A 15251-nucleotide genomic window follows, 5' to 3' on the forward strand; every position below is an offset into this window, starting at 1 on the left:
TTGTCCTTTTGTCCTCTTAAAACCTGTGAATCTATTACTTAAAAAAAAAAAAAGAAAGAAAATCAAAAGAAAAGAACACTAGCTAGCACTTCGCGGTAAACATAACCCACTAATCACACAATGCAGCTCCCTCTCAAAACCCCACTAAAAAGACAGTAAAGAATAAAAAGGTATAACTCCACAAGGACAAAGCGGATAGGAAAGAAGATACCACCAGACAAGCAGAGTCAACAAAATCACAGAAGAAAACGAAATGGATGTGTGGCCGGCAGCTCAGCTTTCTCTAGCAAAGGGGTAGGGAGAGGGGGTGATAATAAGTAAGTTGACTGAAGCAGCAGACTCCAGAAAGGTTCAGAAATTGGAGGCGCCAGACACCTCTTCAACAGGGAATTGCTGGAAAATTTATTTTTTTAAATTGATCCCTAATCCCAATCCTTGGCCACACAGTCATACAGTGTTACCACCCCTTCCCTATATCCTAGCAGAAGCACAAACAGTGTATAAGACACTGTTAAACTAGAAAGGGGCCATACCTATGGACCACATGATATACCTTTACTAAAATTAAGAGAATTCAGGGAAAGTCTGCAGACTGAGGGCTCCCTGCCCTCTGCTTTGCAATCAGAATGTTGGCGAGTGGAGGCAAAACACTAATCCACTCCCCACTCCACACGCCTTGGGGCAGGAGATTACTTATTAGGGGGTTATTTCAAAGGAAAATCCCTATGGATAGCAACATTTAAGAGTTCCCCAACCAAAAGGTGAGCATCTGTACACTGGGCATCCGAGCAGCTTTTTAGTGCTCTCTCAAATGGAACCTTATCTGCATCACATCACTAAATACATAAAAGGACAAATTAAAAACAATGAAGAGGGAATTCTGTGGTGGTCCAGCGGTTAGAACTCCGTGCTTTCACTGCCGAGGGCCTGGGTTCAATCCCTGGTCAGAGAACTAAGATCCCACAAGCCATGCGGCATGGCCAAAAAATTAAAAAAAATAAAAATTAAAAACAATGAAGAACTTAGATACTAATATTGGTAGGAAAGGATGTTACTTAAGGTTGTACTGGCCATGTAACTAGTGGTGGAAAACTCCCTAAAAAGCATAAGGTAATACCCAGTAAATTCCTATCAACATTTTAAAAATTATTAAACACATACTATGGGCTAGGAGCTGGACCCCTGTCACTCAGGTGCTACACATACTTGGGGACACAATGCAAACATAAGAAGATGAGTAAGAGTATAAAATAGAAAGGTCACCCATTAATGAATGAAAGAATGGCAGAGACAGCAGATGCAATGGCATTTCAGACGATGCAGTGATCTCTGAAGTGTGAGGAGTTGGGGAAGATTTTGACAAAAAGGTATGGAGCCTGAACTGTTCCTTGAAGGATATGAATCTACCAGTAAGAAGAGGGGTGCACTGTTGTGAGCAAATGTAGAGAAGGAACGAATATGACCGAGTAAGGGAAGGTTGATGGAGGGGTGGGACGCTGTGAACCTAAGACCATCTGGAAAGGAGTGAAGTGTTGTATATAGGTCACAGGTAAGCAGTGAAGGTCAGAAGGAACAAACCTGAATTTGATGATAAAGGCGTGAAAACTATTTTTTGACTAGGGTATAAGCATGTTTTAAAAATGTTTCCTTGGAGTTACATGTGATACAGATTAGAGGGAGGAAAACCGGAAGGAACAGAGACCAGGGAGGAGACTAATGTACTATCAAAATGTAAGGTTAGGAGTAACTACACTAGGGCAGTGATAGATGAAATTTGGAAAGAAAGGGTTAATATGACAAACAAGGAAAGAAATGAGATTCACACGTGTCTAGGTGTGGAAAGAGTGGAGGAAGACAGAGATAACACATAAAACTAAAACTTTAAATGAAGAATGAAAAACTAGTTAGGATCAGTGCGTCCCTTAGCAAACATCAGTGCGTCCCTTCTCTCTCTCTCTCCCTTTCCCAATTAATTTTTACTAGCCAAACTGCAAGGTGCTGGGGGACAAAGACATATCTCACTTCCCACAATGAACAGATCACAAGCCACCATTACATGTGCATACAGCTGAACCAAGGAATCTATGCCTGAAAACACAATTAAGCAAGACACCAAGTTTCTGAGTCAGAGGTCACATATACTTATTTATCCATCCAACAAATGATATAAAATACTCCTTTAAAACATATTTGTGGATCAGAAAATTAAAAGAATCTATCAAAGATATATGTAAATGAAGTGAGATGAAATGAAATCTAAGTAATAACTTTATTTTCAGGATTATGTAGTTATTAAAGAAGCATTTTTAGACTACAGTACAGGAAACCCCTTTTATTTATAAGACTTCTTTGTGAATTCTCAGTTGTTCAAATTGACCTTCAGTTGGAGGATTTGCAGGTGACTTCAATATAGAAAGTACCTGTTAAATATTATTTGGAAGTGTTCTACCCATCACTGATTTTGAACTTTTCTGATATTAGATACCTGACATATCTGAAGGCATATTAGAAAACTGAGTTTTATAGACCATCAGAATAATTCTATCAACAACATAAAAGACAGAAAACCAGAGTGGAAGCTTTGAAGAAAGTGAAGTGTTTGCAGCATTTCTGTTTCCCTGATTTTGATTAAAAAAAAGAAACCAAGAAAAATATTGGGAACTCTGGCAATGTCACCATAATTTTAAAGAGCAACAAGGAATGGAATCTTAAAAATAACACAAATGAATCTACATACAAAACAAAAACAGACTCGGAGACATAGAAAACAAACTTATGGTTACCAAGGGGAAAAGGAGGGGGAAAGGATAAATTAGGAGTATGGAATTAACAGATATAAACTACTATACATAAAACAGATAAGCAACAAGGATTTACTGTTGCACAGGGAACTATATTCAATATCTTGTAATAACCTATAATGGAAAATAATCTGAAAAAATGAACATTCATAACTGAATCACTTTGCTATACATCTGAAACTAACACAATATTGTAAATCAATTATACTTCAATAAAAAAAATATATCTCACAAAAGGACAATCAGTGTGATTCTACTTACATAAAGAACGAAAACAGGATTTAGGAATACATATGCCTGTGGTAATTTTTAATGTCAGAAGGTTGAGATACACAGAGGAATTAGAATCTTCTGTTTCTGAAGGTGGGTGATGACAATACGGGTATTTGTTTTTCTGTTATTCTGTAAACTATACATTTATATCACTTATGCACCTATCTTTGTATAAGATATTTCTCAATAAAAATCATGCCATACATCAAAAAAAAAAAAGGCAACAAGGAAATGGGTCTTCAGTCTACATTTATGGAGTCAAATAGTTACCAACCAGCAGTCTTAATTTCTAAAAAGAGCATTTTAGAACATATTGCAAAGGTTTCTTTTTTCTTTTTTATTTTTTGATCGTGCTGTGTGGCTTGCAGGATCTTAGTTCCCAGACCAGGGACTGAACCCGCACGTTCCCTGCAAATGTTTCTTAGGATACAACAGAGAAGAAAAATATTTAAATGATAAGCATCATAATCTTTATAAGAAGTATTTTTTAAAACCGCAAATGTTTGCAATCCAATGTTTTTAAGGAGATTCATTAAAAAGTCCATAGATAATTTCTTCAAAAAAAAAAGAAAAAAAAATCAGTCTTAAAACAAGCCATTTTTTTACTAATAAAGTGAATGACCTAAGAATTTGTATGCAAGTACCAATGTGAAAAAAATGAAAAGAAAGCATGGCATTTCATGATCTTTAAAAATGTAATCAAAAGACTGGTTGCCCTGCATAATATTTAAGTAGCCATTAAAGCATGAGAAAAACTATTAGAATATTAAAATATTACATTTCTGAACATACATTATGATTTAATCTAAAGGGGAAAACCAGAATAGTATATAAATATTTGGCACCTGCAAACCTTCTTTAAATAAAAAACAAAACAAAACATTCAAAAGCACCAGAAGTAATCCTGTACTTTACAAATAAAAGTGTCCTTTTGCCATTTGCAGGCCCACGTTTTGTGGACATTTAAAAGCCGTGGTCAACCTGGTCTGGAATCAGGAGAGATGTCTAGGACATAACCCAACTTCCTGAATGAACAGGTGTGAGTAATGCACACTCTTGTTTCTTTCCCCATGTTGTTAATAAAAGCAATGAGAAGAAGGGCACTAGATCGACCAAGGCTGAACATTATTCCAGCCTGCAAATCATATTCTCTCCAATCACCTTCATATCCTGTAGTTCACTATTACATTACCCTGTTTAATTTTCTCCGTGGCCATTTTTACGTACTCACCCTCCTCCCCAACCAAGTTTATTTTTACTTACTAAAATATAAGCTCCAGGGAACCTTGTCTGCTTTATTCACCATTGTAATCCCCGAGACCTAGAACAGTATCTAGCACATAGTAGAGGCTCAATAAATACTTGTTGAATGAATGGATGCTACCCAAAGGTTGATCAGAAAATCAGATCTGGTAAAATAAAGGGTTCAGTCGACTGTGGACCCCACCTCCTAGGGGAACAGCTAGAGAGCTTTAGACTCCTGATACAGTCTTAACTTGTAACCACCCAATGTACGCTGTATACCACTGTCCATGTGATCTTTCAAAAGAGAAATCTGATCCACTTAACCCCCCAGATATTACATCAGTTCACATGCATTCCCGCGGACCACAAAAGTCTGAAATGATATAACTCCTGCCTACCTTGCCAACCAAACCCTGTCTACCGTACACTCAACACAAGCATACCTTATATTTCAGCAACACTGGATTCAGTTTCCCAAATATTCCATGCCGTTTCAAACTTAGACTTGCCCGTTCATGTTTTTCTGTCTGCCAACTCCATTCCCAATGAGTTAGTGAGCTCCAACTCATACTTGCAGTCCCAGCTAAAAGATCTTCCTCCTGTGTGAAGTCTACCCAGAATTTTGCCAAGTTCCATTAGAAAGGGGAGGAAAGGAATAAGAGAAATACAGAGGATACAATCACAGTTGAACTGAAGTAGAAATGTGACAGAGGCCAGGCACGTTACACAAGATTGGAGGGATAATGAAGAACCACGGAGGGCAAAGCAGGGAGAACAAGATGAAACAGACAGCAAGGAAGCAGGCCTGAACTGGCTAATGCTAGAGATCAAGAAGAAGGTACCAAAAACTACCTGAGAAACAAAGAAAAGGATCAGAAAGTTGGATGTGGGTCCACAGTGGTTAACCTGATGGAAGTAGTAAAACATTTTAATGATTATTTTTACTATGGTACACACCTTGACTGTGCTCACTATTCAAGACAGCAAAGAATGCTGCAAGGATTTCAAAATAACTCATACTTCCAACAGCATTTTGTAGGAAGGAAGGTTTTTTATGAAGAGAATTTATTTTTTATTTATCAGTAGCATGACAAAAGAATAAACATCCAGACTGCATTAATTCTGGCTTACTAATGGAAAAAGAAAAGTTAAATGTGTAAGTTGTAAACATTAACCTACATTACAGGGATGTTCTTCGGATTAAATGAATCAGAATATATAAATAGCACTTAGAAAAGTATCTGACATATAGTAAGCATCGTAATAAGTGCTTGCATTCATTGCTAACGTTCGCTTTGCCAGGTTCCAGATTTCTGAAACATCACAAACCGAAAAACAATATATGAAGCCAAAGCAATTCTAGTACTAAGTTATCAGAGAAGCAAGCATAAGTAGTTTAAATAGATGGAGAAAAAAGTATATGTGGCCAAATTTGACAGTATTAAAATACCAAGATTGAACATATGTTTATATAATTTTTCCTAAAGGATTTTTAAGACTAAATATGGAGAACAGAATAAGCATTCAAATACCTGCTGAAGGAATGAATGCATTATTATATATCTGTACTATCTGAATTTGTATATATTATACAAATATTCTACTTCTAGTAAAGTGTAATATAATACAAATATTATATTTGCATTATATACAAATATATATATATTATTGTAATATAATACAAATATTATACAAATATTCTACTTTTAGTAAAGTGTAATAGAATAAAACTAAATATCATTATTAATACAGATACTATTTTTAATGGGACAGAATAAAAAATTGTTAGATTTGTATTTTCAAATATCAATTATGGATATTAAATTTATATGACATGAAATATAAAGTTGTGAATAATCACATTGAAATAGAGAATTTTAACTCAAAGAAGAGACACTGTTAAAATGTCTTCTGTAAAAGAAATATTTATTATAAATCTATTAAGCAGTACTTTTCAATGATATAATATCTACTTTATCTCAAAATAAATTCTAAGACAAAAATATAAGTTTCTAGTGTGAAATCTGGAGCTCATGTTGACTCTGAGATAAGATTAAGAACTAAATTATTAACATACATAGTAACAGATTAGAATATACATGATACAATGTATATTTAGAATATAAAAAATTCTGAATATGTATTCTTTTCGTATTCTGCAAAGTATCCAAAAATGCTTAAAGGATACAAATGAATATCAATTCACAGAGATTATAATTAAGCATTTAGTTATTGAAGTCCATTGAAAAATATTAGATAACTAGTTAGCACATGGTCAAATTACAGTTGAAGACATATGCTGGGAATATATTAAAAAATCATTTTAGGTCTGTTTTCTGTTATAAAATTTCTCCTTTATCTTAGACTAGGCTAAAAGAAATGTTTATGTAGTTCCCTTATTTAAACCAAATCCACTTAAAATGGGCCTCCTGTTGTAAAAGGCTATAAATCGGACTAAATATTTCTACTCTAGTATCCTAAGAAACAATAAAACAACAGTTGAGTAAGACATAGAGAGTAAATCACTGTAGTATCGTTATCAGTATGCCACTCATGAAATCCTGTCTTCTATGACTTCATAAAAGGGAAAAATATTATAATATTCCTTTCTCTTACAGAATTGACTCGAGTCTGAACAGATATGTTACTGCATTGTTGAATACAAACAATATGCTTATTGTAAAGCATGACAATTTAGATTAAGGATTGATGTTCACATTTTTTTTTGAATATTTAAATTTGATAAACATGTATTAAATAGTCAATAAAATCAGATTCATTTTCTTTGCTAGAATAACCACCACCACCATCACCATTATACTTTTTCTCATTCCAACCATACAAAAAAACTGGACTGAAACAATTATAAAATCTCAAGACAGAACCCTATAACCCTTACGTACAATTCTTTATGTAATATTTATGTTGGATTTCAGGTACTATATTTTAAATGGAGCCATTTATTTCCTGATCTTTCAACAGACTACTCAATTTGAATGCTAATTTAGATAAATGTAACACTGTGGAAAGACCATCCATTTCAAGAAAAGAAGATCTAGATCTCTCATCCACAGAACACACTGATTAATTAGGACGCTTAGGGGTAGCACATCTCAGCTAACTTAAATGCTATGCTTAAGTCTGGTTAATCGGATTCACTTTGCCAGTACAGTATCCCAAAACTGATTCTGGGACGGTTCATTATTCTGAAGATTATCATTCTGAATTGTACCTGATGCACAAATTCTGGAAATACAAGAGATTCAGGGTGAATCTCCTGGATAATGGCCCCGTAATTATTATTTCCTTAATTCTCCTAAAAGAGGTGAATATAAGAGGCTGATTAGTTGGGCTCCAATAACCTAGTGCCTTATTCTAACAGAAGGACAGCAATAGTTAATTCCTCTTAACACTAAATTCTCAGGAATTTATCTGGATTCTCCCTTCATGTACATGGACAAAATTACTTTTAAGAATCAGATAACTCTGGACCAAAACCTCCTAAACAGTGCCGGTCTTTCTACAAATAAACAGCTTAATAATTGCGGCGGTTGGGGTAGGTGGGGTGCAGAGGAGAAATTTAGAACAGGTTTTTTAGTTTGCAGTTAAGTTTTGAGATTCAATGCAGTGTCTGTCAATTTAAAATTCATTCAAAATTATTCTTCACAGACAAAATATTAAACACAAGGGCCGGCTCAAATATGAATGAGGTACAAAAGAAACACAAAAGGCTGCAATCAAAAGCACTTTAAATATTAAACATGAAGGGATATTATATATAAAATATGAACAGATAAGTTTTAAAGTCTAAAATTCTGCACTTTGACCCATGATACAACTGTTCTTTGCAACATGAGCTTCTGTGTTTAATATATCTAATAATATGTGTGACTATCATTTATTTAATATACACTCTGTGACAAAGATGGTGCTGGACCCATTATGGAAACACAATCTCATTTAATCCTGACAACACTTCCGCAAAGTAATCACTGTCCCTATTTACCAGAAAGAGAAAATGAGGTTCAAATTGTAATTACAAGTAAAAAGAAGAATCAGAGTGGGGATTCACCAACGTCTGACTTCAAGATCTGTAAATTTTCTACAATACCACTTTGCTCTTCTACAAAACTAACTGGAGTCGATCCTCACTCCAACTTGTAGGTCCTACATATGCAAATTTGCATATCCACTAAAATTTATTTGTAACCCCCAAATCAATACTCATAGTGCTTTCACGGTCATTCACAGACGTGAGAAAAGCAATGAAAAACTTGAGTCACCTGAGGCACATGTGCATGCCCTACTGAAGTCAAACAAGGCAACACTGCTTTCTTGTTTTCAGCTCTTAATACCGTAAACAAGTGTCCTTTTTGTGGTTATTTAGTGCCATGTTTTCCACCTTTTCGCGCTTTCTTTGGTGATTCGCTGTGTTAAATGGTCCCCGGGCATAAGGTTGCAGTGCTGTTTGCTGCTGCTAAAGCACAAAGAATGCTGTGCTGTGCCTTACGGAGAAAACACATGTATTAGATAAGCTTTGTTCAGGCACAAGCTATAACGCTGTTGGTCATGAGTTCAATGTGAATGGATCCACAATATATGTTAAATAAGGTGTTTTTAAACGAAAACATACATAAAACAAGGCTATGCATTGATCGAATGATGAAAATGTCACGACCAAAGGCTCACAGGAACATAACCCTGCTTTTCTCTCAGGAGCAATGGGTCAGCATTCTCTAATTCCGTGTTGCCAGCAACTTTATAGAACATTACTATGGTGAATAATGAAAACTCTGATTGAAAGTTTTTCTCCAAAAATGTTTACATTAATATTTCAGTAAAAGATTCTCCTTCTGTCATTTCCTTCAAAGAACATCATTATTTTTTGTAGTCATCACCCATCTGTTTAAGAAAAGGAAACCCTATGCTGTCATTCCATTTAATGGGTTGCAGCTACATGTGTCTGACTTTGCTCAGGAAACTCATCTCTCTTAAAAGCAATCTGGCTTTCCAATGTGAAAGTCTAAGGAATTAAGTTTCATTTCTTACTACCGGATGTCAGAGATACTGTTTAAAGATGACTGTTTCATGAGATTACGATTTTTAAGACTAGATGGTTACATGTAATAGGGACAGTACAAGCAACAACAACAACAAAAAACTTAGCATAGGAACTTAAAAATATCAGCACAAATTGGAACTCTTACCTTTCTTGCCCAAGTCAGATATTTTATTGGAAAAAAAAAAAAAAAAAGATTACAGTACTTAAAACTCCAAACAAGGACAATTCAGAATTGAAAGAAAGAAAACCTGAAGGAGCCCATTGTCTTCAGCAAAATTTTGAATACAAAAAACATGGACCAGGAAAACAGTTTGTGGCCTAATGCACTAGTTCCATGATAAACACCATATATACTGTATCTCCATCAAGTGAAACTTAATCACCTTTTTACAATTGAGAGAGGGAAGGCAGCGTTTACTATGGTTAAGCCATGTATCATCAATACCATGAAGCTAGCCTATCAGTTGTAATAGCTTCTATAAAATACCACAGTGAGATTGCAATAAGCCTAGAAAATGGGCTACAAATCCCAGCTATGCTCAAGCAAGCAGTGAACCAAAAATGAAAATAGGTAAAACTGAACCAAGAGCTAGACAGCATTCATCTAGCTTCACGATTGGTAAGGCAAAGTTCATAGGCCAAGGTTTTAAAGTGACTTATTCAGATCTAAAAGACAGTCGTTATACAAAAGAAAATAAAAACATTTATGTAAATTCAGAAAAAAAATCATGAAGTTTCACTCCAAAGGACATAGCACAAAAAAGCTTACTTACAATGACCGAATACCATATTACTGTCCCTCTAAAATATCACTTTAAATATGCAAAGGTAAAGAGACTCAAAGTTGCACTTTATCACTTTTAATCTCTCCAGTTTAGACAAGCAATCTAAAAGATGTCACACATTCCTACTTAATACATTTGCTGGAATCTTTCAGATTGTAACTTTAGGTAAAGAAAATGTCAACTTTAAGTTTCTTTTCCAATCATCATATTTAAATTAGCCATTAAATGCTGAATTAACAATTAATCCATACAATAATATAAAAATACATGTATTAAATCACAATTTTCATCGATTATAAGAACTTAATAAAAATATTAATCATTTTAATATAACCATTTTGAAGAACTGGGCTGAATGTAGTGTAGTATCTAAATTATACCATCAATAGAAATGTTACATTTTCCCTTCTGCTTGGTGAAAATGAGCTCATGCAAGTATTTTTGACACTCACAGTGACACACACATTTGCCATTCTAAGGATGTGTAAGCAGCTCTCACTTTTAAACATGACAATATGATTCAGTCATACAGTATTTGTTGAAATACCAGCTTTCACATGAGTTTAATACGCTCTAAGCAAGAATGATCATTTTGACGGTTTCAGGTATCAGACAGAGAAGATAATTTAAAAGGTAAGAGTAAATGATTCCACTAGCACAGACTAGTTATCACCGTGACTAGTTTAAAACTAAGATTTTTCCAAGTACAATAAAAACTGTACTATAAAATACAATGGGTTTGCAATACAGAGCAGATTATCCAAGTAGAAAGCAAACTTGAACAAAATACAAACTCTAGCAGATTATCAACCTTACCTATTACTCATCTTAGCCCTTGTTAAAATACCCTGAGTAAAATGCAAATATTTTAAATAATGTTGGCTATATAAGATTTCTCTAAAAATGAACCATAAATGTCAATGCATCATGTTTTTAAATTTACAACAGTCAGATATGTAAAAATGAGTTCTTATCCAGTCACAATATAAACATTAAGGAATACTGATGTGAGATCTGGAAGTTTTTAATTCTCTAGCTTTTGTTAGCATTTTGGCAAAGCAAGTGATACATAAATGGTTTCAATGTTAAAAAAAAATCATAAAAGAGAAAAATATATAAAATTTACAGTAGTTTCTATCCACCCTGGGCCAACCTAGATCCCTAAAAGCCTCCCCCATCAGGTTCACTTCTGACTAAAGGAAGAATACCAGTCCTCCAGCAAAAACAGCCCCATCTTTTCATCAAAGAGGCTCTCACTTCAGTGATATTCCTCCAGGGGAAGAGGACAGGAGCCAGGTTCCCTCGAATGTCATTCCCCAGATGTTCAAAACGTAACTAATTTATTAGCATTAGAAGATTTGGTTTATAGGGGAATCTCACTGGTCCAGTTTGTAGCCTACAAAAAAATGGATTATTTTTAAGTATAACATTAGAATATGAATAAAGGATGAGGATGTGGCTTTTTATTCCATAGAAATGGATACATTTCCAAACATGAGAAGTAAATAAGAAAGCATGCCTACCATTGAAGTTGGGGTCCCTCCCGATTTTTTAATATTCTTGGAAGGCATTCCATGAAGGCGACTGAGTCTGGCTTGGAAACCTGGAAAATCAAAGTCCTCAGTTGAAGGAGGGTCTATGATCATTGGAGCATGGAATAAGATCCTATCAATTCAGAATTCAAAGTCAGTTGGAGGGGGAAATGTATTGAACAGTAGTGGGGAAGAGGCAAAATTCACACTTAAAAGATCCGAACCAATGCCTAGTAGGGTTTTAATGCAGCCAGCACACGACAACCAATTGTTTAAGCATTAGAGGATTATCCAGGGTTTTTCTTTCCTCCCAATTTATCTTTCTATCATTTCAACGTTTTTACCATGGGCCTAGCAAGAAAGCAAGTCAACCTTCCTAATAAATTGAAAGCATGAGAATTCAGTGGGAGCTGAATTGCTGGTCACCATGTTTCCTCATAGCATCTTGCGTCTAGAGTCTTTCATTTCCATTTAGCGCCTCCTCTTTCAACGACTATTCCTAGACTGACTATATGTCCCCTGTATCCACCAGTCAGGCAGTGCTACTGACCTCTTCTTCCCGGATGTGACATAAGGGGGAAAGAACCAGTTAGGATACTTTCAAAGACAGGATCTGGTAAATTTTTGTCCAGATCAGTAGGATCTTCCTTTTCCCACCAGGGAATGACTCCAGTGATGCCACAAGCTCCCCCTGATTCCTTTTCATAAAACCAGTCGCTCTGCTCATCATCACCTGTGCAAATACAAGAAATCCCCCAGAGATTCAGTTTTATCATCCAAATAAACCGAGTTGTCAGATTCAGATTTAAAAAATACAAGATGGTAATTAAATCTGAATTTTAGATGATTCATTTTTAATATAAATATATAGTATTTGTACAAAATTTTTAGTATACGTCCAAATACGAAATGGGTCCTACTTGTACTAAAAAATAATTATTTGTCTAAAATTCAAATTTAATTGGGGATCCTGTATTTTATCTGCCAATCATCTATATAATCTATAAAGAAAACTTTTTATTCTACACCATGGTTTCACTTAAGAAATTTTTTTTAATACTATAATAAGAACTTTCATCAACAATAACATAAAATGTTATGTTTCAGAACCAATTTAAAAATGTGAAAACCAATAATATACTGGTTAATCCTTTGGCAAAAACAGTAGGGAAATCCAGTTAAGTTACTACCCTTTCCATATTAAGGAAAAATAAATCTCCTGCCAGGAATTAAATGGTATAAAATTATAGAACTCGTTCTTTGCAGCTGATAATGGTATATAATTAGCTTAATTTCATGATTTCTATGGAGTGCAAAGGGGGAAACAATCATGAACAGATGTGACTAAATGAAATTAATCTGATTAAGTTCATTAAGAAATAGTTGTGAAAAAGTTGATTTTAAATGAAAAGTGACAACACTACAGAGTTTACAGAGAAACTACACTGAACCTCTACAAGCAAGGTATTTTTAAAACAGAATCCTATTCATAGTAAGTCTGACTTCTAGGACCATCCTTGAGTATAACCATGAAGTAACAATCAATTTAAAATTCAGTTTGAAATGTGCCCTTGGTGTGAATCAACAGTATTTTTTTTTTTTGCAGTACGTGGGCTTCTCACTGTTGTGGCCTCTCCCATTGTGGAGCACAGGCTCCAGATGCGCAGGCTCAGTGGCCGCGGCCCACGGGCCCAGCTGCTCCGTGGCATGTGGGATCTTCCTGGACCAGGGCCCAACCCCGCGTCCCCTGCATCGGCAGGTGGACTCTCAACCACTGCGCCACCAGGGAAGCCCCCGAATCAACAGTATTTTGTATTTTTTTAAAAAAGGAATAATAAAGAGATGTATATGGAGACAAAAAAACAAAACAAAAAAAACCTCAAAAAAAGCAAAAACAGAAAAGCAGATGGTTTTAAAAATAAGAGACAAATAACATTTTGAATATGATCTGAGATTCATTAGTCTTCTTCACGATTCTTAGAAAAACTACTAGCTTCTAAGAGGGTCATCACAACTGCTGTAAACTTTTTCCCTTTACAGAAGATTTCTGGTTTCCAAAATCTCTTACTACAAATGTTTTTAAACACAAACTAAAAAAACCCTTAAACTTCCATTGAAAATGATTTTATGGGAAATGGCTGTATTTAGAATTATGAGGGAGTTAAAAATTTAAACCATTTGGAAAACCAAAGTCACCTGTTTATTTCAATTGAGGATTTAATAAAAAATATTTTTTTAAAAAAACAAGAATTCAAAGTACAAATATATTAGTACTTTCATTGAGAGTTATAGTAGAAGTTCACAGGTCAGGTATAAGCATAAGAAAAGAAAGGGAGTCACTTGAAACTGACTACCCTAGATCTTAATTCCAATTAGACAACATTATAATAGAAAAATGGGGTTATTTTATTTTTGATGTGATACACAACTTTATTCTTAATACAGAAATCAAATAGCTACAGATTAAGAACTTGGGCTCTAAAGTCAGACAGAACAATTAGATTTCTACTGTTTTGTAACACTGGGGAAGTTACTTCAACTTTATTAGTCTGGGTTTCATCACCTGGAAAAAAAAAGAGGGGGAGATCTCATAGGGCTGTATTAAGAATCAAACAAGAACTTAAAGTAAGTTAAATGTAAAAAAGCACTTAGCAATATGAAACATGATAGGTTCACAATAAATGCTAGCAGATTATTCTAAGCCATTCAATGCTTCTCAAAGATGGATAGGCTTGTCAAAACGTTATTTTTTTTAAAAGTGTTTTCATTTCATTTCATTACCAAAGGCAATGTTTATAACATAACTTTGGGTAGACATAGGTGTTTTAACAAGAATTTAGGTATATTATCAAGGTAGTCAAGCTTACTCTTAGCCCTGAGGTTCTAACATATTTCAGTGAAGTCTACGGTCTTCAAAACAATTATGTATCTATTTATCAGAGACAGATGGTTTACAAGTAAGCAAAAAGGAATAATAATTTAATTTACTTAATTTGTACTGCCAAGAGGAGGAAAAGACTAAGAAAAAAATGTGGGGCAGCTATTATTTTATCCTTTTTTTCATAACATCAGTAAACTATTTATAATTAAAAAAATTTTTTGTGGGTTTTTTTTTCCCTTAGAAATTACTGCTTTCCTCTAAAGATCTCAAGAAAGGAAGAAAACACTTATGATAAGTATTCGTATGTATGTATCCTGCCCCCTTAGTAAGGTTTTCATATTTTCTACTGGGACAGGTAGTTTCAAAATAATGCCACGTTAAAGTGTGAAAAGCTTCAGGAAATTTCAAAGATGGGAAAGATGTAAGTTGAAAGACATTACTGTTTAACAGTGTACAATATTGAATTCAGGAAAATGGTCTAATTACTTACAAACTGGATAGGATGAATAAATGTCACAGCTGAATAAAAATGACAAATGACTTGCAAATCCACCTTTATTAATGCTTAAACAGAATTAAATACATTTGGAACCAGGTGGAGAATGAGAACCAGGGTCTTGTGAACTTGCTAAAAGAGACAAAATTGAAAAGACTTGAGGTATGTAAAGCTTT

At 34.5% G+C, this 15251-nt stretch overlaps 1 protein-coding gene across 9 annotated transcripts in view; it reads right to left on the minus strand.

Moving 5' to 3' along the window:
- GPATCH2 (G-patch domain containing 2) overlaps positions 1 to 15251 on the minus strand; it is a 173989-nt gene that overhangs the window by 142895 nt on the left and 15843 nt on the right. For 8 of the 9 annotated variants that reach the window (XR_003436130.1, XR_003436129.1, XM_027122199.1 and 5 more), the window contains exons 4-5: positions 12249 to 12431; positions 11690 to 11769 (exon numbers count right to left, since the gene is read on the minus strand). Coding sequence is in view for 7 of the 9 variants with exons in the window: in XM_027122199.1 (XP_026978000.1) it covers positions 11690 to 11769; positions 12249 to 12431 (263 nt within the window). In the remaining 2 variants the exon portion in view is untranslated. Of the gene's footprint in view, positions 1 to 9522; positions 11563 to 11689; positions 11770 to 12248; positions 12432 to 15251 lie in introns of those variants that run through there. The other variant, XM_027122205.1, reaches the window with a different exon arrangement.

Source organism: Aethalodelphis obliquidens, unplaced genomic scaffold (genome assembly GCF_003676395.1).
Source record: "Aethalodelphis obliquidens isolate GAN/ISIS:26980383/991018 unplaced genomic scaffold, ASM367639v1 scaffold24, whole genome shotgun sequence".
NCBI classification, from domain to species: Eukaryota; Metazoa; Chordata; class Mammalia; order Artiodactyla; family Delphinidae; genus Aethalodelphis; species Aethalodelphis obliquidens.